The following is a 24,892-nucleotide window of genomic DNA, read 5'->3' as shown; positions in this document are numbered from 1 at the left end:
CTTCATGTTACCTGAACCCCTTGTATTGCATGCATGTGAGGAAATATGTTGAGTCCTGGTGATCAGCTGGTCCTTTTTTATTCTTCTAGTTAATGGTGCTGTTCTTCCTACCAACCTGCGAAGGAACACACATAAAACCTCTTTTGTCAGATGCAAATCTAGAAATGTAGTCTGTTTTTAAATAAAAATATTTTGCTACTTTACTTTTAAACTCACTTTTGTTTTCCCCCCTCAGGCCATCAAGCCCTGTCGTCCCATGACCAACAATGCTGGCAGACTTTTCCACTATCGAATTACAGTCTCCCCTCCTACAAACTTTTTGGTAAGTTCCTAACAAAATCATTTCACTTATTTTAAAATGTAAATAGGTTTGATGTGTTCAGATAGGTTAAAATGTGAATAGGCTCAGTACAAATTCAGTTCTTAAATTTTCTTTAAAAAATGTTATTTTTATGTTGATAAAATTGGCCATTCTCATAATCACTCTTATTTTGCTTCCTCTCACTATACTACTTTCTATACCTTTTATCAGTTATGTTTTCAGTACCTCACAATAGCCATATTCATAATAGCTGTGACTTTTGGAGCTCTTCATTGGAACTGTGGAGGTGGAAGAATGTGGAGAACCTTTCTTGTCTCTTAAAAATCAGGGAATAACTAATATATTATCTAGTGACCCAATCAAGAAAGTCTGTTGTATTTATGACAGTAATAATAATACCTAATTATTTATTGACTATGGTATCAGCCATTGCTCTGAATGTTTAACATGTGTTAACTTATTTCTCACAATAAACTGGTGAAGGAGAATTATTATCCCCACTATACAGGTGGGGCAGTAATCTATGTTTTATAGATGAGGTTCAGTCACGTACTGAAGATTATTCAGGTAGTAAGTGGCCGAGTGGGGATTTACACCTAGACAGTGTGCATGACTGTCTGCTGGCCTCCTGTTCTTTATTGTTTTTCACAGTGGAAAGTTATTAATTCTATTACTTCTATCATTGAGAGATTTCAATTTCAAAATTAGACGATTAATAATTACATATTTTAAAAACTTAATCAAGTTATAATTCATATATTGTAAAATTCACCCATTTAAAATGTATTTATTTCCTGATAGAATTCTTTTCACAGAATTGTGAAACCATCACCACAATCTAATTTTAGAATGCTCTCATCATCCATCCTCAGAAGAAACCCTGTACTCATTAGCAGTCAGTTCTATCATATCCCTCAGCCTTCAATAGCTAAGATACTTTCTGTCTCTATCATTAGCCTGTCCTAGATATTTCATATGAATGGGATCCTAGAAAATGTGGTCTTTTTACCTTGTTTCACTCAGCATAATGTTATTAAGATCATCTATGTTGTAACATATAACTTTATTCCTTCTTTTCTTTTTTGAGATTTTTATTTCTCTGTCAGAGAGAGAGAGAGCACAAAGCAGGGGGAGCAGCAGGCAGAGGGAGAGGCAGCCTTTCCCACTAAGCAGGGAGCCCAAACAAGATTTGATCCCAGGACTCTGGGATCATGACCTGAGCCAAAGGCAGACATTTAACCAGCTGAGCCACCGAGGCGCCCCAAACTTTATTCCTTTTATTTTTATTTTTATTTTTTTAAGATTTTTATTTATTTATTTGACAGAGAGAAATCACAAGTAGATGGAGAGGCAGGCAGAGAGAGAGAGAGGGAAGCAGGCTCTCTGCGCAGAGAGCCCGATGCGGGACTCTATTCCAGGACTCTGAGATCATGAACTGAGCTGAAGGCAGCGGCTTAACCCACTGAGCCACCCAGGCGCCCCAACTTTATTCCTTTTTAATGGACCAATAATATTCCCTTGTGTGGATATACTCTATTTGTTCATTAATTGAGCTGATGAACATTTAGGTAGTCTCCACTTTTAGACTGTCATGAATAATGCTGCTATGAATGTTTGTGTAGAAGTTTCTTTCTTTCTTTCTTTCTTTTTTTTTTTTTTAGAAAGATTTTATTTATTTATTTGACAGAGAGAGATCACAAGTAGGCAGAGAGGCAGGCAGAGAGAGAGGGGGAAGCAGGCTCCCCGCTGAGCAGAGAGAGCCCAATGTGGGGCTCGATCCCAGGACCCTGCGATCATGACCTGAGCCAAAGGCAGAGGCTTTAACCAACTGAGCCACCCAGGCACCCTTGTGTAGAAGTTTCTATGTGGATGTCTCTCGGGTACAAACCTAGGCCTGGAGTTCTGGATCATGTGGTAACTCTGTGTTTAATGTTTTGAGGAACTACTGAACTGTTTTCCAAAGTGGCTATACCTTCTTTTGTCAGAAGTTCTTTTCATTGTATTTAATTTACACTAGCTTTATTTAGAATTACTGAAATAGAAAGTAATGGTAATATTGACAAAACAACTAATGTACATGAGCGTATTCTTTAGCACCTTCCTCCAGTTCTTTGTATATATATATATAGGGCTTAAAGATTTTATTTATTTATTTGACAGATCACAAGGAGGCAGAGAGGAAGGCAGAGAGAGAGGGGGGAAGCAGGTTCCTTGCTGAGCAGAGAGCCCGATGCAGGACTCAATCCCAGGACCCTGGGATCGTGACCTCAACTGAAGGCAGACGCTTAACCCACTGAGCCACCCAGGCACCCCTGTATATATATAAGGTTTAAAAGAATAATGTTCAGTACCTGTGTTAAAAAACTGTTTTTTAGGGCCCCTGGGTGGCTCAATCATTTAAGCATCTGCCTTCGGCTCAGGTCATGATCCCAGAGTCCCAGCATTGAGCCCCACCTCAGGCTCCCTGCTTGGCGGGGAGTCTGCTTCTCCCTCTGCCCCTCCCCCTTCTCATGTTCTCTCTCTAGCGCTCTCTCTTGCTCACTCTCTGAAACAAATAAATAAATAAAATCCTTTTAAAAAAGTGTCTTTTAGGTTACTAGTCTTGATAATTAGTTCCATATTTAACATCTAGGATTAAAAATGGTAGTCTGTAAGAATAGCATAAGGAAGAGAATCTCGTATGCTTGAATTAACATTTGTATGTTTTAACTACAGATTCAATTTTCAGATAATTAAAATTTTTCACATCATGTGGGAATTGATTTGTTGCTGTTATGTGGTGGGATGGCTTCTCCTTGGAGGTCCTGGGAATGGAGCTGTGAGGGGTTGAGCCTCTGGTTCCAGAGGCCTTCTAGGCTATTACTAGTCTTGACTATCATGATGCTGAGTCTTCTTCCACTTTGAGCTTTGAATTGACTGTGCTATTGTCTTGTTCTTATTGGAACTTTCCTTAGTTCGGGAATACAGTCAGTAAGAATAGATGTAATAGTATTGTAGGATTAAATAAAACAGGTTCATAGAAAATAAAGCCATATAGCCTTTTTTCCCCTTTATGATACCCATAATAAACCTTCCTGATGGTCTCAATATGTAAATATTACTGAAGCCAGAGAATTCCGCCTAAAATTAAACTTTTGTATAAAGTTCTCCCTGGTGGTTTAGAAAAATGTTCACGTTGCTTGTGGAGTCCATACATTTCTCCTGTTGGTACCTTTGTGTTCTGATGGATTTCTGTACATGCAAATCGTGTTCTTAAGCTCACACTTTGTGTTTCTGTTTGCTTTTAGACTGACAGGCCAACTGTTATAGAATATGATGATCATGAGTATATCTTTGAAGGATTTTCTATGTTTGCACATGCCCCCCTGACCAATGTAAGTATGTACTAATTGGCTGGCTTTCTCCTTTCCTGTATTCTCTTCCTTCCCTTAATTCTTGTTTCTGAAAGTCAAAAATAAATTTCTTTTCTTCTGACTTTTAAGTAACATTTACTTTGCGTCCCTCTGCGTGAGCTGCAGGAAGTCTGCGGCAGTGTGTGTCGGGGGTGGGGATGTGACATCTGTGCTAATGAGTCACAGGTTTGGTCCACATTAAATGGTGTAAGTAAACATGTGTTAGAATAACATTTTGAGAGTGTGAAAGATTGAAAAAGAAGGATAAACTGTGGAGTAATGTGTCAAAGCTATTTTGGGTTGGGTGTCCTTCAAAAGGAGGTTGGAAAGTTTTAAGGAGCAGCTATCATCTAGTGTTTGAGCAATAGGAAAAGAAAGAGAGTTATGCTCGGGTCATCTGGAACCTGCATTAATTTCCTACATTCTTCTGTTTTCGAATCCCAGGACTATATCTTCTTTAAGAGATTTTTGTCTGACATACAGATCTGTGATATTTTTATACCAGTATTAAAGTTGCTTTATTGGTAATTGGTTCAAATGGAAGTTCTGTATCTGTGAGTCAAAATCTTGCTGTCTCAAAGCTAACGGTCTTGGGAATTGTCTTATTCTATATTTCTAGTTGGACATAGAGTAGAATTTGCTGGCAGCTCAGACTATAGCAGTATACTTTACCCAGTCCAGATGCTGTTAGAGAACTTAAGAAATGATAGCTTTGGTGCATCTGCATCAAAGTAACAGTGTTCTTTAATCCTTTCTGAATTGGTTATAGGAAATTACATCCACAGTTTAAAAAGTTATTTAGGTGTTGTTTACTCAAAACGTGAAGTTCTGTTCCACTGGAGAGTAAGGAACAAAATTTTTGCCTGACTTCATTCCTTTCTGTCCTTCTTTTTTTCTTTGTAATAGACATGATTCTATAGTAGTGGTAGTAATTTAAAACAAATTGTTTTCTTAGTGGAATTTTCCTTATTCCACAATATATTTCATCCTAGAGAATTTTCTGTGGAAGGTGATGACATTCTAAATAAAAACATAAAATTGTTTGATAATACATTTTACCTCTACCTCCAGTGTAGACTCTAATATAGAAAAGTGCTTCACATTGGACCTTTTTTTTTTTTTAAAGATTTTATTTATTTATTTGACAGACAGAGATCACAAGTAGGCAGAGAGGCAGGCAGAGAGAGAGAGAGGAGGAAGCAGGCTCTCCGTGGAGCAGACAGCCTGATGCGGGGCTCGATCCCAGGACCCTGGGATCACGACCCAAGCTGAAGGCAGAGGCTTTAACCCACTGAGCCACCCAGGTGCCCCTGGACCATGTTTTTTGAGATATAATTGACATACCATCATATTAATTCCAGGTATACTATGTAATAATGATTCAACATTTGTACATAGTGGAAAATGATCACAGTTAAGTCTAGTAACATCCCATACCACACATAGCTATAGAGTTTTGTATTGGACAATTCTTTAACAGTCTTTATGAAAAGGCACTAAGAATTTTTGAAGTTTGATGGTTTTTTGGCCTTTTTTTTTTTTTTAAATGTCTTAGGCACTCAAAACCTTTGTTACACCAGAGCTCATAATCTCAGAGTGGGAAAGATCATTGAAGGTCCTCTAGTCTAGCTCCTCCCACATAATGCATTTTTCTCTTTTTTCCCTCAGTGGGCTTGCAAATATAAATAATTTAGTTACCATGAAAATATTTAAAATTATCTCTAATTTCCTTAGAAGTAATAATAGATCTCATTTAATTTTTAGGATCACCTTAATCAAAGGAGGAAAGCAATGTGGCTTCAGAGAGACCAGGGTTTAAACATTAGTGAATTTCACTTACTAGCTGTATGACTTGACATTTTAATCTTTATAATCCTTGATTTTCTCATCTGTAAGATAGAGGTATTGTAGCAATCTTACCGGTTTCTGCAAAAAATAAATGACACATGAAAAGTGTTTGTCATCGTTTTTGGCATACATGTTGGCACTTTTTTTTTTAAAGATTATATATTAATTTATTTGACAGAGAGAAAGAGAGAGAGAGAGAGAGATCATAAGTAGGCAGAGAGGCAGGCCTAGAGAGAGGGGGAAGCAGGCTTCCTGCTGAGCAGAGAGCCTGATGCAGGGCTCAATCCCAGGACCCTGAGACCATGACCTGAGCTGAAGGCAGAGGCTTAACCCACTGAGCCACCCAGGTGCCTCCATGTTGTCACTTCTTATTTTGGATAAGATGTCAGACAGACTTCTTTTTTTTTTTTTTTAAACCGGTTCTTAATATTTATGTGACCTTAGAGAGGTGATTCTTTGAGCGTTATTTAAAGCCTGTCAGCACAAGGCTTGGCACTAAGAGACTGCTAATGCTCAGTTAATTGCAATTGTTACTGTTACAAAATGAAAGATAGGACTGAAAATTCCTGGCTTCGGCATATATTTTATATAAATACTCAAGTTCTCTAAATTTGAGAACTTCACTCTGTAATGGGAAGATAAGCCTCATCATTTATGTTAGAGGTGTTGATAAAATAAATCGAGTTTTAAGCTCAATGTTGTACAGTTCATAGGGATCAGATCCATCAAAGGCCTCTTGAATTTGAAGTAGTCTCCCAGAAAAAGAATTATTAAATCGCTTTACTGATCTGATTCATTTTCTTGCTAGAGAGAGCGTATCAGCAAGAAGGGCATGCAAATGATGGTAATGTTAGAATCTCAACCAATCTACTTCTGACAAGTTTTCTTAAGATCATCTTGAATTGAAGTGGATTGAAAGCCTTGTTGGCTAGGTATAGAGCATCTGGGAGCATTTTATCCTTTTACATAGCACAATTACTATTACTTAGAATACCTGATGTTATTAAGGACTTTGACAACATAACTATAAAGTTATAAAGATACATGTATTAGATGCATAATATCTTATCCCATCCTCAAAAGCGTAAAAAAAAAAAAAAAAAACCCTGCTTTTAGATGGCTTTCCATTTCCAGTGGCCTCACTGCCCTGGATTTAGCCTTTCAGCACCTGCAAGTAGTAGAGTTCGATATAGAAGTTTCTGGAGGGTTCTTTGTTTCCTTATGGGAGGATGAGCTAAGAGTTAATGTCAGTCAGTTGTATTCAAACAAGTTTTAGGAAATGCTAGGCATTTATATTTTTTGAGTGACCATTGATCTTTCAAAAATTGAGCTTGCCATATGTAGAAAAATGACAAGTTCTCTTTGAGTCTTAGAGAGATAAAAGTGAATAGAAAAGAAGATCTTGGCTTTTCCAGATTTGTGTAGCTCAGAAGGGTTCTGGTGGTATGGATGAGAGCCCAAAAGAAAATAAGGTATGTACAAGAGAAGAGCTCAAAGAAGGAATCCCAAAAAGGGAATCTAGTTGAAACGATATGGGGAAATGACTGTCCTTACATAATTCATCTAGCTGAGTTCCTTTTGTGCATGGTGGATGGAATAACTTTTGCTCTTTCTTCGTCCGCCTCTTGACTTCCCAAGGGCTCTGTCCTTTTCTGGGTGCTCTCTTCTGAGTAATACAGTCTCACCCACAGTTTTTCTTCACATCTTCTGATTCCCACCAAATTGGTATTTATAGCTATGACATGGCTCTGTGCTCCACACACATTTCAGATTGCCTTTTGGACATTACCACCTTGATAGCCCCTCAAGTACCTCACCCTCAACCTATGCAAAACTGAACTTGTCCTCTTCCTCGAATATTGTTTGAGGTACCTGGAGGACACCCTATGAATATCTTTGTATTAATGCCATTGTGGTTTATCTTGTCATTAGGCCAGAAATCTTGAATTTTTCTCTCTTCTTTCTTGTCTTTCACTTCCACATCAGAATGGTCATTGTATAATTCAGTAACCTCTCCCATGTTTAAAATTTGCTCCCTTGCTTCCAGTCTTCTATTCATTTGGCTCCTGGGCTTTTTGATCTGACTCCAGTCTGGTCTTCTGGTCTCTTGCCTTGCTCTACTATAAACCATTCCCACACTGTTGACATAAGAGCCCATCCAATATGTAAACTATGATAGTCTGTCACTTAAAGTACTTGGGTGACTTCACATTGCTGTAAGGAGAAGTCCTTAATCCTTAATGTAATTTATGTGATCTGCATCACATAGTTCATACTTTTCCTGTCTAGAACCTCCTTGCTTCTCTCTCTCCATGTATTTCACTCCTGAACAGCTAAGAGATTTTGTCTTCCCTCAGCTCCCTGTTCTCCGTCTTGTTAGAAACTAAACACGTGTTCTTTCCCAACTTAATTCTTCTGGATGGCCTGGAAAATTTCTCCCCTTCTTTGAAGACTCAACTCAAATGTTACCTTCTCTTTGGTTCTTTTGTACTTTATACTATTTTATTTGCTTATGAGTTTTTAATTGCACTTAATACATTATATACATTATATTTTATTTATTATTTACATGCCTGCCTTCCTTTTTAGATCCTTATCTTTTAAAAAAGGTAGGGGCTGTGCCTTATTTTAGAGTAACTACGGACGTAACACAGGTTATTAACAAAGGATAGGTATTTAACAGTATGAATAGTACACATATTTGGAATTCTCAAATATTTTTAAATAATTATAATAATAACTTAAAAATAATCATGGCCTTAGTATATCACTTCAGTTCATTTAGAACTCATTACTGCAATATTGAAAATGGATTTCTTATTAAAGTTAATTATAAATTTCATTCAGATTAGCCACTATCTTAAAAAAAAAAGAGAGAAAGGGAAAAGCACCAAAGAACTAAACTTTATTTCTGAGAAAAAGATTTCCAGTAGATGGCATTGTAAGACTATTTTTGTTTTTCTTGCCATTCCTTTTGCTGGTAGAATTAAAGTTGTTTCTTTCTGATTGCTGTGGTTTATAAAAATGATTACATCTATATAAAATCATCTTATGGACAGATTGAATGGCCAGAAAACCTACTTAACACATCTCTAGGCTTCTGAGTCTATTCTTTCTGCCAGCTTGTCTGCTAAGCCACTTTAGTAACCTCACAGGTTCTCTCTCATTGTTTCCTTCATTGAAAAATACACTTATGGGAAACCCATTATGTGTAGGCATGGGGCTAGCATCTGATGACCGAACAAGATAGATATGGATTTATTTCCTCTGGGCCTGCCTTCATTTTCACACAGACCCTGAGTATCAGACCACGTACGTAATGAGAGGTGGATCAGAGCTGTGGTCTAGAGCAAGATGTTATTGCCAGCTACCTTAGGCAAGGTACCTGATGCCACTGCCTTAGCTTTCTCCCCTGTACAGTGGGGATAGTAGCTGTGCCTATCTGATGGGTGTGTTTTCATGTGCGCCCCTCTGAAGCAGCACGACGTTGCCTGGCCCAGTGGGTATTAGCTATTAGCACCGTCATTACCAGGGTTGCTTTTGCTACAGAGCGGGATGCGCAGCCCGAGTTGAGTGCGCTTTGGTGACTAATGCATCCATAACCGAGGGGTTGTCATCCTGCTATCCCTGATCTACTTGAAGAGCTAAAGATTCTGAAAGATTAAGAAAACCTGAGAAAAAGAAATGTTTGACTGTGGTTTTATCAGTACCTTAGAGGTGATATGTTTGGTTTTGGTGGGTTCTTATGTTTTTGTGTTGCTGCTGCTAAAACAGTTAAGCACCAACATTATGCAGGTTTCCTATAGAAGCTGGGCTAGCTGGGTTCTTGCCATTCATATCCTGCAGTTGTGGTCAAAGCTTCATGTTCAGTACTGTTAGCAGCTTGGATTCAGGTGAAGCCTTCTCATTTGGTTCATGGCCTTGTGGGCCAGAGAGCAAATACATGTGCACTGGGAGCCTGCAGGAGGGAACTACAGAACTGAACCTCTCATTCTTATTGCAGATTCCACTGTGTAAAGTAATCAGGTTCAACATAGACTACACAATTCATTTCATTGAGGAGATGATGCCCGAGGTAAGAGAAAAGATTACTTAACCGCCTGATGTAGTTTGCTCTTTTTGCTTATTTCACACTTAAATCTTTAAACCATTGAACTTGGCCAGCTCTGGCTGTTTGCCATAAGAATGCCCCCAAAGAATGGTGTTCACTGTCGAAAGGGTCAGTGAGCTATGGTTCTAGGAGCAAGGTTAAAATTTGGATCATTTTCAACTTCTATTGACCTATTTTTGAACTTAATTCTCGTCTTGCATCTGCTGATTCTAACATTACATCTGTTTCCAGTTTGTTTTGGATAGAGGACAGATTCTGGCTACTGGTCGTTATCAGAGGGGAAATTAGAACAGTGAAACCAAATCTGATAGCTGTTGGAATAATCTTATTCATTATCTCCAATGACAAGATCAATGCTTGGTTCATTTTTCTTCCCATGTTATTTACATATTTTTCCTAATTGTTTTTCATTGCAGATGCTCAGCAGCAGATTTATCTAAATATATGCAAGAGGTTTAAAATTCCAAAGCAAGATTAATGTGAATCTCAGAATGATTCATTGCCTGATCTTGAATTTAGTGGTGTCAACAAATCACACTAAGAAATAACAACTAGACAGCAAACAAGCTTGTGCACTTAACATTTGTTGAGTTGGGGTCGATTTCCTGAGCCCCCGGCTCTTCTTGCAAGCCTTGTTTAACAGTGAAGCTCTGTCGTGGGCAGTGGAGCACTGAGGGGGATTGATGAGCGTGACACACAGGCCTAGTTTGCACCTGTTTCATTCCGAGCACGTGCTGGTAATTGTACCTGTCTTTCAAAAAGAATTAAAGAGAAAGGGCCGCCCCTTCATTCTCCAGCTTAGAAGGGCTTTTTTGCTTCCTTTTGATTTTTAAGGTCATAAGCCTTCATTTGCTATTGTAAAAGTTGATGACTTCTGGCGTGATCTCACACAGGGTGATTTATGAACCCTGAGCAAGACAAGTAGGAGGAAGAATTATGAGACAAGTCTCACTTGTAAATATATCATCTGTTAAGCTTGTTTGCAGGAGAAATTTTGGTACAAAGTCTTGTAGTTTTTCTTAGCCCTCTATTTGCCTTTATTAAGAATTTGAACTTTTTCACAAAACAGACTGAGGGTTGCTGGGGGGAGGGGGGTTGGGAGAAGTGGGGTGGGGTTATGGACATTGGGGAGGGTATGTGCTACCGTGAGTGCTGTGAAGTGTGTAAACCTGGCGATTCACAGACCTGTACCCCTGGGGATAAAAATATATTATATGTTCATAAAAAATTAAAAATTAGGAAAAAATTTGAACTTTTTTTGGCACAGAAGATCTCTTTTTATGGTAATTGTAATGGTGATTCGGGGTGTGTTCGAAGGGTGAGAGTAAGCAGGGGTGGGATGAGGGGTCAAACCTAGAGGAGCCGACCAGTGTCGTGTGCATGTGTAGTTTAAATTAACAAAAAATCCCCAGGAAATTCTGATTCTGAAATTTAATTGGCTGGAAAAATACAATGAGATTTTAGTTTTTAAACTTCATGTTTTATTTGTATGTTTGCAAGGACTGAGTTTACATTTTTGTAGGAGTGCTAATGGCAGTATTGCCTGCTTCATGTATGTCTCAAGTCAATGAACTGTTGTAGGACAGTGGCCAAACTTCTTGGGAAATTACATGGTTTTAGTATGGGTTTAATACACACTTTTAAGATGCTTGACTAGAACAAGTGGAACCTCAGTCAATATACATTTATAGTAATACAGTAATTTGATTTTGATTTATTTTTCAGAATTTTTGTGTGAAAGGACTTGAACTCTTTTCATTATTCCTGTTCAGAGATATTTTGGAATTGTATGACTGGAATCTTAAAGGTAAATAACAAGATTTAAAGAAAAGTATAATGCTTGTAGAAGAACGTTGTAGTATATGTAAAAACTTGAAACAGTGGGGAGACAGTTGGAATTCCTTTTATTTTTTAAATATTCAGGGAAAAGTATGTTATTCCTAGAATCAGCTGCTATCATTTGACGTGATAAGTTCTTATGGGTCTTATTTTAAATTTTAATAAAATTTGACAGTGGTCATTACCTAAGATTACCATTGTCCATTACTTAACTGATACCTAAAAAGATGATATCAGTTACTATGAGTAATTACCTTGATTTATGTACACTAGAGAAAATCTCAGTAGTTAATATTTTAAATCTATTGAACTTTACTGTAATAAGCTTCTTTCAAGATGACAGTATATTAAAACAGAACTTCAGTTAGCCTTCAAAACACACATATACACTTTGAGCTACATCAATTCAAATCTTGGTTCTTAGATAATCGTTCATTCCTTTGGAAGTGTTTGTATTCTAGCAGACATTGACTGACTTATTTTTAAAACAGTGTGTTGATGAATGGCTTTTCAAACCAAGTTTTTAATAGTATTTGTTTCTTTCCCCCCAGTGGTATTGATTAAAATAGAAAAGAATTAAAACACAAGCATTGTATATCATTCAGTAGTTCAACTATAACAAAAATCTTTATATTTTTGGACTTCTTAAAAAGTTTTACTGCGTATGTCATACACAAGGTATATATCCTTGGGGCCTTTATTCTCCTCTGACTTCGGGTAGTCCCCTCACTGCAGTCTTCATTGGCTGTTTGTGGCAGTTATCACATGATTGATTGAACTGTTGGGGAGAAGAAGGGGTGGTGTTTTTTTTATGTCCCTACTTTTCCGGTGGTGTTTCTTTGTGGTTATCATAAATCTTAGGAATTAAGCCACAGTGTTTGTTTTCTAAGGCTGTTTTATTTATTTCTTCTTTCCTTTTCACTTGTTTGCTTTAGGCCCTTTGTTTGAAGACAGCCCTCCCTGCTGCCCAAGATTTCATTTCATGCCACGTTTTGTGAGATTTCTTCCAGGTAAATCTTTTGGTTTGTCAGTGTCCCGGTGAGATAGTGCATCTGAAAATAAGCCTGCCGTTCTCTTTTTAGTCTGTAGGGACAACTTCCCACCTCTGACCCTAGTAATTATCTACCTCTCAGGTCAGGGATGAAATGCAAAATTTTACGTTTTGATTTGGACCCCTGTGTAATTTATGGTAGCCCCAAATTACATGAGCAATGGGACAGGTTTATAAATTTACAAATTTTATAAATTTTGAAAATCTGTTTGATAAAATATCATGCAAGTAGTAAAAGTAACATGGAAAAATGTTGCTCTAAAAAATGCATATAGTTAGAAAATAATTAGTATAAAATTTTATATGCAGCATAATTATAACTACACTAAAAATTACTGCAATAATAGGTATATTAATGTAGTGATATTATTGGGTTTTTTTCCTGTTTTTTTTGACACATTCACTTTACAGTAAAAAATGTTATTTTCTCACTAATTAAAATATATAAGTATATTATTTTTATTTTTTTAAAGCAGTATTTTAAGCTTTAAATTTTTTTAAGAGTCTAGCTGTGAGATATGGCGTTGTATTTTGTGTTCTTTAAAAATATCTGGGTTTCATGAAATCTTTGATGCCTTTTTGTTTGCAAAATCATCACATAAATGAATTAATCTCTAGAATCTCATTCTGGCATCTCACTTTCTGGAGACATCTTTGAATTCATCCACGCTCCCATGCCCTAGTCCCTTTGTTTCTTCCTGAATCCCCTTTTCTCCTTGCGTATCGCTGCCTTTCTTTGCTTTCTCACTTAAGTCTTGTGCTCTGACTTCTGTCTCTCAGTTCTAGCAACCTCAGTCCCATCACCTTCCGTTGAAATGTCAGTTTGGCTGTTTGCTTGTTCTTGTCCTGTTTCTGGGTCACTCATTGATACTGGGGAAAAAACAATTAGCTGCTGCGATACATCTGTGGTCCACGATTCCAGCTGGGGATCTTTTCAGAATGTAAAATGTGATGTGTTGCTGACATGTCAGCAATTTCAGGAAGTCAGCCCTATGTTCATGCTCTCCTCATGCCTCTTGTCCTCCTGGGGTCTAGAGACCTTACCTCCCCTATGCCTCAGAACCCTGGTTTGAGCCTGTCAGCCTTTGGTCCATTCACAGCCTGGCTTTGCTTGGGCGCCCCACTCCCTCTAGTCCCGACCCTGCTGTACCCTGCTGTAGCTGCTGATGCCAAAGCCAGCCTCCCACAGGCTGCATCCAGTGGGCACGCTGCAGTTTCGATCTCTTCCCTGGGCTCTTGACCCTGTCTGCTGTGTGCTGAGCTCTCCTTGCTTTCCTCCTGGCTCTCTGATTTGTCTTTTGGGCCTTTTATTTCTCATCTACTCATTCTAGTTTAGATTTGCCTCAAGATTAGTTCTTGATACCCTTTCCTCAATTCAGACACTCAGTCACAATGGCTTCTTTTTAGTTTAGGATAGAGTTACTCATATTTTTGGTATTATTGTTAATGCTTATTTCATTTGGAAAATGCATTCAAAAGTTTTCTCCTTTGTACAGCTGGTTTTATTTTATTGAGAAGTCTATTCATGTGGGTGCATCTTTGATTTTATAATGGAGCTTTAGCAGCAAACTTACTAGAAGACAGTGCTAGAGTGAGCTTGTTGAAAGCCTTTTCTTTCTTACTCTGTCTGCCTCTAGACATTTTATGACCAGGCAAATCTCTAAAAGGAAGTAGATGGTTTTAAAATCATCTTAAGCAAAAATCTTATGTCAGATATTTACTTTGTGGGATTTGAACTCTTGCAAAATGTCTCTTGTAACTATTGTAGGGATAACATTTAGGTTGTCTTAAAGAAAAAGGCCTAGTGATTTATTTTTAAATGGGACTTACCTTTTCATTAGACTTCCCTTTGAAAATACATATATTAAAACACCCTGAAAGATACAGAAAAAGATACAGAAAGATACAGATCTAATGTATAAAATGTATTTTAGTATTGAGTGGCAAATTATAATTGAGTTGTTTTTTACGGTATGACTTCATTAAAATCTTTTAGAAAATGGTGAATTAAAAAGAAAAACATTTTAATATACATTTTCATTTTTTTTCTGTGCATAGGCTGTTGCTACCTAGTTATTATCTTAGTAATATATGATTTGAATCCTAGTTTTTACTAATTCATTGAGCAGATGGATAATTTTAAGGAACATGGTACTTAGTGCCAAATTTCTTATCAAAAGAATAGCATCAATTTATGCTGCCATGAAAAATGCATTCTTAGTCTTCACATTTTGGACCTTTCCGACTCCCTTTCTTCACTTTTTCCTCCTTCCTTCCTATTAACTCCATGAGGCTAAGGAGTAAACAGTGTCTGTCTTGTATCAGTGTTAACATACTACTTGGCACATTGCTGGGACTCAATAACTTATTTACTGGCTTTATTTAATTGATCACAAGAGTGCCTTAGTTAATTATTCATGTATTTTGTTACTAATGAGAGTGAATGTACTTTCAAACATTCTGTGGTATTATCTCTTATTTTTAAAAAGTAAACCTTTGAATTATAGCACAAACACTGAAAAGTGCACATGGCATAAATACAAGACTCAGTGATTTTCAAGTCAATACACTGTGTTCTCAGCACCCAGATCAAGATTACCAGCATTCAAGACCCCTTTGCAGTCACCTCCCAGCTTCTCAAGGGTAGCTTCTATTCTGACTTGAAAACACCGTGTTAATTTTGCCTGTTGTTTAATTATAAGAACTAGAATTGTGTATCCTTTTTGTTTCTGCCTTCTTTTGTAATATGTGTTTTTGAGACACCCATTCCCATTAACTGTAGTCGGTTAATTCTCATTACTCGTTACATAGTATTATATAGTGTGACAAAAGTGTATTTAACCTGTGATTAATAGACATTGGGGTATTACATATTCTTGGCTCTTTCAAGTAGCATACATATATTCACCATTACACTTGTACGTGCCTTTTGGGGAGCATGTATTTATGCTTTCCTGTTGTGGATATTTACCTGGGAGTGGACATTCTAGTTGTGTTTATTTTAAGCTTTATGGATAGTTTCCAACAGTTTTCCAAAATGATGGTTTCATTTTCCCTGTTCACCAGCAGTATAGGATAGCTCAGATTATTCCACATTCTCACCAACACTTGGCATTTTTCTTTCTTTTTCAAGTTAACCATTTTGATGAGTGTTCAGAGGTATCATATTACAGTTTTAATTTTCACTTCTCTAATGATATGAAATGGAGCATCATTTCATGTATTAATTGATTGGATATTGTCTTTTGAAATGCCTGTTTGAGTTTCAGTTTATTTTTCTGTTGGGTGATGTATGTCTTTTTTTTCATTTGTTAGATACACACACACACACCCACACACACACACACACCCCATATTTGAGACTTTCGTCTGATGTGTAGGTTGCCAGTACCTTCTCTTTGGGTTGCTTTTTCATCATCTTAATGGTGATTTGTCATGGACAGACATTCTTAATTTTAATATAGTCCAAATTACATATTCTCTTATGCTTATCTTGTTTATGAAATCTTTGCCTATCCTAAAGTAATCAAGATACTCTCATATATTTTCTAGAAATTTAGATCTCTCATCTGTCTCAAAACTTGTTTTTCCAGTTGTTATATGAATCAAGTCCTTATCTTTATTTTATTTTTTTTAAGATTCCTTATTTTCAATATGAATATCTGGTTGATCCTCAACCGTTTATTGGTAAGGTCATTCTTCACAGTATTAAAGTGTTACTTTTGCCCTGTATTGGCCCAGCTGTGTGTGTGTGTGTACACAAACGATATGAAAGTATATAAAGTAAAAAAGTAAATACCCCCTTCTAGACTTTATATGGTTTGGTTTATATTCATTTTACCCTATATAAGGAAATTTATGCTTTTTTTCTTTAGGTGGGGATAATGCTAAGTATGTTTTACGACTTTCTTTTTTACTCAACTATGTCAGATATCCTGTATAAAAATACATTCCTCATTCTTTAACACCTTCATAGCATTCTATAGTATGAGTGGACATTAATTTTTATGACAAATCCTCTAGTGACAAGTATTTTGGAGGTATATTTTTTTCCCCATTATGTATAAAAACTTTGACGGTGGTATTATGCATCTTTAAGGTAGAATCCTACAAGTAAAATTATTTGTTATGATAGCATTTGGAAAAGGTTGTCCGTTGTACTCTGGAAAGGACATGATATGTAACTCTAACTGGCAGTTTTAGCAGTATTTTTTTTTTTTTGTATGTCTGCCAGCACTGTATATCACGACTAGTACAGTTGTGTTGATCTGAGAGACACAACATAATTTCACAGTTATTATTTGCATCTTACTTGAACTTGTATGAGAATGAGCCGTTTTCTTTTTTTTTTTTTTGAGAATGAGCAGTTTTCATATATTTTAGGTATTTCACAGTCCTCTCGTGCTCATTTGCTTTTCATCTGTAGCAATTTATTATATTTAATTGAAGTTTTATCAGTCATTATCCTTTTTCTTTAGTTTCCCGGTTTACCCAGTAAGATAGTTTTGAATAGATAGTTTTGAAGATAGTTGTTTTATTTGCTCCATATAAATTTATCCAAAATTAAGCTAATGGCTTAAACCAGAGACTATTTAATTCAGGCTAGTTGGCCAGGAGTCAAGTCACAGAGCAACCAGTTTATTGAGATTTTAAGGATTATCTCAAATTTTTATTTCCTTCCAGTACCCGCCTCTACCTTTGGTGGCCAAACCATTGATAAGAGTTAGTTTAAGGTTTTATTCTTGCTGGAGCTGGGGCTCGGGCAGGGCACAATTCAAGATAGGAAAGCTGCTTTTATGGGAAAGGCTGTTCACTGGTTATATTATCCCTGTTAGGAAAGCTTCAGAATTCCTGAATCAGTTTTGCAAATCGGTTATTGTGCAGATTGATTTCTGGAAGTTGCCCAATTCTGGAGAAGCAGTTTGCAGGTATGGCTGATAGAGACCCGGAGACTGGGAGATGATCTCAAAACTCCTGGGGAACCGAGTGTGGTTTTAAAAACCATCAATTGATAGAGCATCTTTTTCCATTTGGAAAATAATGCTTTGGGGGGAATTTTAGAAAATAGCCATTAAGACAAATTAAGATTATGTAAAGACACGTTAGTAGGAATATACAGGAGACACGACAATGCAGTTATACAGTTACTCTCAGTGTAGGCAAAGAGGAAGGTATTTTTATAGTTCTTAAAATAACTATTACGCTGTTGAGAAAGGCTCGTTTAACCAGCCATATTCTTACCACATATTCCCTAACAGATTACCCCCCCCCACCATATAAATAATCAAGCAATATAAACTGAGAGAATTGGGTCTCTAAGAAACAGTTTATAAAGTCTGTCAGTTCATTAATGACTGTCCAGATTCATTCCCTGAAACACAAACTCCAGTTCTTCCCGAATAATGAGCCGTTGTCACAGTTCCAGTCCCAGTGCTGGCAGAATTCCTGCTAACCTTAGCTTACCCGCTCTAATTTCTCATTTATATCATGTCCTATTTATCTCAGCCAATGAGATAAAAATTACTTCCTAGCCCTCAGTGACATAGTTCCATAAATCCCCAACATAAACATGTAGCAAAGCAGACAAACCAAAAGAGCCAATTCATTAACATTAGTAAATTCATGGCCGTCTGTGAGCAAGTGGCTATGTTATTTATCTGCTTCAGAAAGTCATTCCCAGAGATACTTATGGAATGTCTTTTTTACTGGACTGGGCGTGAGGGATGCAGTCCTTGCCCTGCAGGCTCTGACAGGACTCTAGTCTTGTCTTCCTTTTTTAATATTTGCATAAAGATTGCGCCCCAGTACCCAACCTGGAGCAGGACCTCAATCCCCCTCCTCTGTAAACCTTGCTTTTCAGGTTCTGTGTCCTGGGTTTCTGCTTTGTCACAGTGGTAAATAGCTGTCTCTTCAGACTTTAGTTGCTATTTACAATACTTAGCAGGTTTCAACATGGATTTATAATTTCTCCTTCAGCATTACTGACTTTGCATCTGATGTATGTGTGCTTTTAAATGTTTCTGGTTTCTATGCTGCTGTAAAGCTCTTCTTTCTCATTAGCAGCTTTACACCCAAAATAGGTAAAAGCGTTCTGACAGGCATTTGGGGACCTTTTTTCTTTTTCTTTTTCTTTTCTTTTAAAATATTTTATTTATTTATCTGAGAGAGTGAGTGTGCGTGCGTGCGCACGGGTTGGGGGTGGGGCAGTGGGAGAGGGGTGAGCAGACTCTGCTGAGTGCAGAGCCTGAGATGGCGTTCTGCCTCAGCACCCCGAGATCATGACCTGAGCCGAAATCAGATGCTTAACCGATGAGCCACCCAGACACCCTGTGACCCTTTTTCTTTATCTCGCAGGTATTTTTCTCCTAAATTGGGCCCTGTCCTTGGTTTGTAGGCTCAAGTATTCCTCTCTTCCAATAGCTTTTTTAGTTTTTCAGTCTTTTCACTTTAAATTCATAGCACTTAGTCTATTTCACTTCTATTTGCAGTGCCATGAAGTCAGCCCTCTGTAACTGCTGGTGGGGACATTTCAGTGCTATTCTGTCTACCTGGCGTTGCATATATTTGCTCCTTCTACCATACACCACCTTCCCCAAATAAAATCTGAGCCTTTTTTTCTAATCCTTACAACAAAACAACACTCTCTTCCTTCTTACGGCTTGCTGGGCTTCTGATGGGTCCTTGTAGGCCTGCAGTGCTCTTCAGTGAGACTACCAAATATAGAGATTATGAGCCAAATACTCTTTTACTCTTTTCTTGGTTCCTAGTGAATCTAGTCAGTGTGCTAGTTCTTCTCAAGGCTCCCTAGGGTTCCTTTCTCTCTCTGCTGTTCTCTGTGTGTACACATGCGGTGTAAATCAACATATTCTGGCTTTAGTGTTCTCTTTTCCATCTGTTTGCCTCAGACTCCCTAGAAGTAGAGACTACTGTGGGCTCAGACAGGCGTTGTGATAGGCATTATGGCTTTGCTGGGCTCCTTAGTGAAGAGGGGAGCATAGCTGATTAAGGAAAGCATGTTATATGCAGGGAGATTGAAATGTCTTTTGAGACAGACTCTTGAGAAATATGCCCTTTACAATGGAACTTTGTTCATCAAAGGTGACTCTTGGGTTTAAAGCAGATGCTTTGTAATGAGGCATAAAAAATTTCACTGCTGTGAGCAGTAATCTGAATCAGTAGGTAGAACATGTCCTCATGTGGGTTGATTGTATTTTAGTCACTTCTTGGACAATTTTTTTTTTTTTTTTTTTTTTTTGGAGACTGGCTTTGACTAAGAACTCTGTTTTCAGAGTGTTATCTACAAAGATTCCTCTAGGAACAGTTCTGATTAATCATCATTAGCCTACATGCTTCTTGAGGGTTTAGAGCTTGTGTTTTTATTTTTTCCATGACTGTGACATGGGACCACTCTAGTGCCTGGAACATAATGGTAATAAAACCGATCATCAGAGAATAAAATCCAGAGCTCTTCCTGTGCTCTGTAGAAGCTTTAAAAGATCCAACCTCCTTGCCACCTCTCTCACACTCTCTTCCTTACCTCATTCCATCCACATTGCCTCTTTGCAGTTGCTGGAACACGTCAACCGCACTTTACCATAGGCTACCGCTGTGTGTTCTCTCTGAGACACTCTTCTCCCACATTCCTGCATAATGGGCTCCTTTGCTTCTTTCTGGTCTTTCCTCTCATGGCACCTCTTCATAGATTCCTTCCCTGACCACCATTTTAAATTCAGCTGCAGTCCTTCGGCCATTTTGATTCTTTATAGAAGAGTCTTTATCTTGGCCTGGTCTCTTTTTTAGTTGTTTTTTTGCTGTGTCTTGCCCTTCTCTGGAATATAAAGGATTTTGGATTTTTAGATCACCACTGCACTTCTAGGGTCTGGAAGAGTGCCTGTTGCATAAAAGGTGCTCAGTAAATATTTGTGAAATATAAACAAGTATTTAATGAATGAATGCATGCCTGTATATATGGTAGTTCTATAGCAGCAATGCTGTTTAATTCCATAACAACGTGTGAGAGAGAAAAAAAAAAGGCCGCACAGATGAAAAAGAAAGAAATTTTGATCTTTATTCTCTTCTTTCTCAGATGTGTAGTCCTATCCAGGTTCTTACCCCCAACAACTCATATTAAAGAACTTTCAGGACACCTGTGTGGCTTAATCAGTTAAGCATTTGCCTTTGGTTCAGGTCATGATCCTGGGGTCCTGGGATGGAGCCCTGCATCGGGCTCCTTGCTCAATGGTGAGCCTGCTTTTCCCTCTGCCTGCCACTCTCCCTGCTTGTGCTCTTTCTCTGACAAATAAATAAATAAAATCTTTAAAAAAAAAAAAAAGGTCTTTCAACCTCTTTCTAGTACCCCAAATTATTTGGGTGCCATTAATTCCTCTAGCGCAAATAGGACACTCTCATTTGTGCCAACCCATCCCTACCATCTTGGTCCCTTGTTTCTCCATGAAGTGTTTGGCCATATATTGGTATTCCTAGCATATCTCATGACCTGAGGGGGTAGTCTGTGACCTCCAAACCTTCAGAGCTCTTGTCCTTTCTTTGGTTGGGATTAAGCAAAGAAAAGTGGTATAAGGTGGTTGCACATATTGATCAAGAAGTTAAGCCCAAAGAGAAGGCAGAAGCCTGTGAACCCAGTATTATGCCTTTGGTTCAACAAGCACCAGATTAAATTGGCTCTTTCCAAGGTACTTTAATTGTGTCCTTTGTTGTTTTTATTCTCTGTACTTGGTAATATATGCTTCTGTAAGCCTCAGAGTACTTGGTATTTTTTCCATGTACTAACTCCATAATGATCTTCATGATATTAGTACAGGCTTTTTAGCGCTATTCATCATGGCAGGTGCAGCACATTAGCACCAAAAAATTAGACCATAATGCAACAATAGCTTATTGGAAACATCCATAAATATCTCATAAAAGCTTAGAATTTCCTTAAGACAGTAACATCACTTCTAAAGAGCTTTCATCTGTTACCTTAGAAAGAATGATAAAATATTTAAGACATAACATAGTTCTGTATATTATGAACCGTGGCTCCTTATGCTAGGTGGTTTTAAATTTAGTTAGGTAGGCACTTTTTTTATATTCATACCTCACAAATGGAACCTTCTATCATTTGTAATGTTGTTGTTGCCATTTTAGTAAATGAGATGGCTTATGAGCACTGTTCATCAATGAAACAAATGGCTTTTGTATTATTTGGCACCTGGTTAAACAATGTAAATTCTAAATTACTTTTTTTTAAATGCTCTTTTTCCCCTCACCTTCTTGTTTTTCCTTATTGGGCTGATGATTGACTGTTGAATAGCTGTATTTTTCCCTCTCTTTCCACTCCCACCCAAGATGGAGGAAAGGAAGTGCTGTCCATGCACCAGATTCTCCTTTACTTGTTACGGTGTAGCAAAGCCCTGGTCCCTGAAGAGGAGATTGCCAATATGCTTCAGTGGGAAGAACTTGAGTGGCAGAAATACGCAGAAGAATGCAAAGGCATGATTGTCACCAACCCTGGAATGGTATGTTCTGGTGCTTACTGAGACTCAACCACCTTCTTTCCAGTTTGAGTGTTCACAAAAACAGTAACAGAACATTTAAAAAGTTTTAAAGTATTCATTCTTGTCCTTTGAGTAATTTTCCTTTTAAATATTTAGTAAATAAAAAAATGCTACAATGTAATCATATTTTAGTAGTAAGTTCATCTGATTAGTAAATTCTGCCCATTGCGGAGAATGTCAAAGTTTTTAGGTATGTTCAGATCTGATTTTTTTCTGAGTATAAAAGTAATATGTCTTCATTATAAAAAGTTAAGAAAGCAGAAACAGCCCAAAGAAGACACTAAAAGGTATCCATAATTCCATTTTCCATAGATGCTTACTATTCATTTTTCTAGTCTCTTTAGAGATTTTCATGTTGTTTTAAAATTGGCATTATACAATTAAATATTCATTTTTAGACCTTTTTCTTCTCATCCTCTTCTAGAAACAACAATCACAAAATTATTTTTCCATAGTCTTAAATTTCTTTACAAGTGTAATTAAAAGGCTTCTAAGTTATTTAATTAACCCCATATTATTGGACACCTTGATTGCTTTCAGATTTCTGCTATCACCAGTATTGCTGTACTGAATTTGTACGTGTGTATGTATAAACACATATATACATGAACATGTATGTCTTTGAATATGTGTCCATTTAATTTTTTAGGAAGAAGTCTTATAAGTGAAGTAAATAGGCTGAAGATAGGCACATTTTTAAGGCTTTTGATACATATAAACTGCCTTCTAGAAGGGCTGTAAAATTTGCACTTTGACCAAGAGCATATGAGCATGTCCATTTGTTCAATTGGTTATAATGTACTAGTTTAACAAAAAAACTGGGAGGGGAAAAAAAAACTGGGAAAGGGGAAAAAATTTATATAGTTCAGTTTGGTATTTATTTTGGTTTTGGCAAAAATTGATATTTTAAATGTTTATTGGCCTTTTCTGTTTTCTTTTGATAATGACTTACTAATATCCCTTGTCTAATTTTCTTTGGTGATATCATTGTCCTTTTTTATTGATCCTTTGCCATACTTATTACAAATATTTCCCATTTCTTTGTTCCTTAAGTGTTTTGTGTTAAAATTAGCTTCAAATATTAACTTTTGAAGTAAAAATATAAAAAACTAAGAGCAGAGAATTAAAAGTTACGTGGGTTTCTCTTATAAAGAAAATGCTGCTTTATATATTTGTATGAATTATAATTTTTTCTCTGAAGTATGTTATTGTTTCATAAAATAGTTAGATGTTGGCATCTTATCAGAATAAAGTTTTCTAGAAATGGAGAATTAAAATATTTTTATGTAAAGAAACAGAATAATCTATTTAAACAAAGCTGTTGTTTTTAGAAGGCTGCCAAATTGTTTAATAGCCTTGATTCATAAAAATAAAAACTCTGGATCAACTTTTTGTAGCATGACAGTAACATCTGCACAAACAAAATGTTACTATTTGCAAATCAAATATTCCAGCTAATACTGATTATTTCAAACAAATCTAGAAAGTGAAAGTGTTTAATAAAAGCATGTTTAAACATAAAACTAAGAAAAGCATACAATTTTTGCTATTATATTGTTAAGCCACATAACTAATTGTTAAAGTAATTCTAAAAGAAATATACAAATCATAGCATTATGATAGTGTAACTGTGAATTTGATTTTTCTTCTTAAACAGTTGCATAAACTTACATTTCTCCTGCTGGTTTTATAGCAGGATCAGAACATGGGTGGCAGTGAGGATGGTGAGAGACATACCTTTTCATCTTGGTGGGTCTGCTTGAAGAGTTCCATGGTCTATAGTGCAGGCACACTTTGGGAATACTTTTACCTTGGGACTTCTTTCCATGGTATGGTTAACATTTCTTGAAACCCAAGAATAAGTTGGAGAGCTTTTGAACATGTAAGAATGCCCTGATGATCCCCACCCCGTGTATACTCCCAAGTAGAGGGACCCAAGGATCTGTTGTTTAAAAAAAAAAAAAAAAATCGCCAGGTGCTTTTCTGATTCACATATTCATGGTTTTGAGCCATTGGCATAGAAGAACATTTATTCCATTACAATGATTTCATTTAACTCATTTGTTGGGAGACTACTATGTGAGTCAGGTGCTCGTGAAGTCTAGAGATTTTATATGCTGTTTTTCCAGGTGCAGACTAATGACATATCCATGTGAGAGGAGTCTGTGAAGAATTGTTGAATCTGTGGACCAGTCAGTACAAAAGCCAATCAGGAAAGCCTGTAGTTTCAGGCGAGATCACTTGACCAGGCTGCCAGGGATACTTTGTGAATGCTACAGGGAGGTCTTTAAGGAATCGAAAAATTGTATAACTTACTGGCATGATTAAATGTATATACTTGGGAGGATATATGGCCAGTTTTGAAGATAATGAAACCAGATTAGTCAGGATGAAAGATTTATGTTGAAAAGTAATCAGAAATAAAGAAAGGTAAGTTTGAGTGCCAGACTTGGGAATATGTTAAAGTCAATAAAAAATATGTTTAAAGGAGGAAAATATCCTGGAAACTGAGTATCACAAAAACATCCTTTCATTATATCTTTTGCAAATAGAGCAGAGTAGACATGGCACCACATTTATCCTCTGCAGTACTTGCTTTGAAAGATTACCCAGTGGTAAGAATATTGGAGAATTTATTAAATTTTTCAAGCCATTATGGTCACATTAAGTATTTTATTGCTTCAGAACTTAAAAGAATTAATCTCCCTCCCGAGGCACTTTGCCTCTGCCAGGGAATACTTTGGTCATTAGAGAGAATATTTTTAATTC

General features: G+C 36.9%; 1 protein-coding gene across 1 annotated transcript in view; it reads left to right on the top strand.

The window, feature by feature from the left end:
• The window catches only part of DROSHA (drosha ribonuclease III), a 119,729-nt gene that overhangs the window by 29,472 nt on the left and 65,365 nt on the right, over positions 1 to 24,892 (top strand). Inside the window, 6 exon segments of the mRNA XM_004738079.3 lie at positions 236 to 322; positions 3,610 to 3,696; positions 9,566 to 9,637; positions 11,399 to 11,480; positions 12,448 to 12,522; positions 21,915 to 22,084. Coding sequence (XP_004738136.2) covers positions 236 to 322; positions 3,610 to 3,696; positions 9,566 to 9,637; positions 11,399 to 11,480; positions 12,448 to 12,522; positions 21,915 to 22,084 — 573 coding nt within the window.

Source organism: Mustela putorius, unplaced genomic scaffold (genome assembly GCF_011764305.1).
Source record: "Mustela putorius furo isolate JIRA1106 unplaced genomic scaffold, ASM1176430v1.1 tig00000407_pilon_pilon_pilon, whole genome shotgun sequence".
NCBI lineage: Eukaryota > Metazoa > Chordata > Mammalia > Carnivora > Mustelidae > Mustela > Mustela putorius.
Note: the sequence above shows the minus strand (reverse complement) of the source record. Positions and strands in the feature narration are given on the sequence as shown.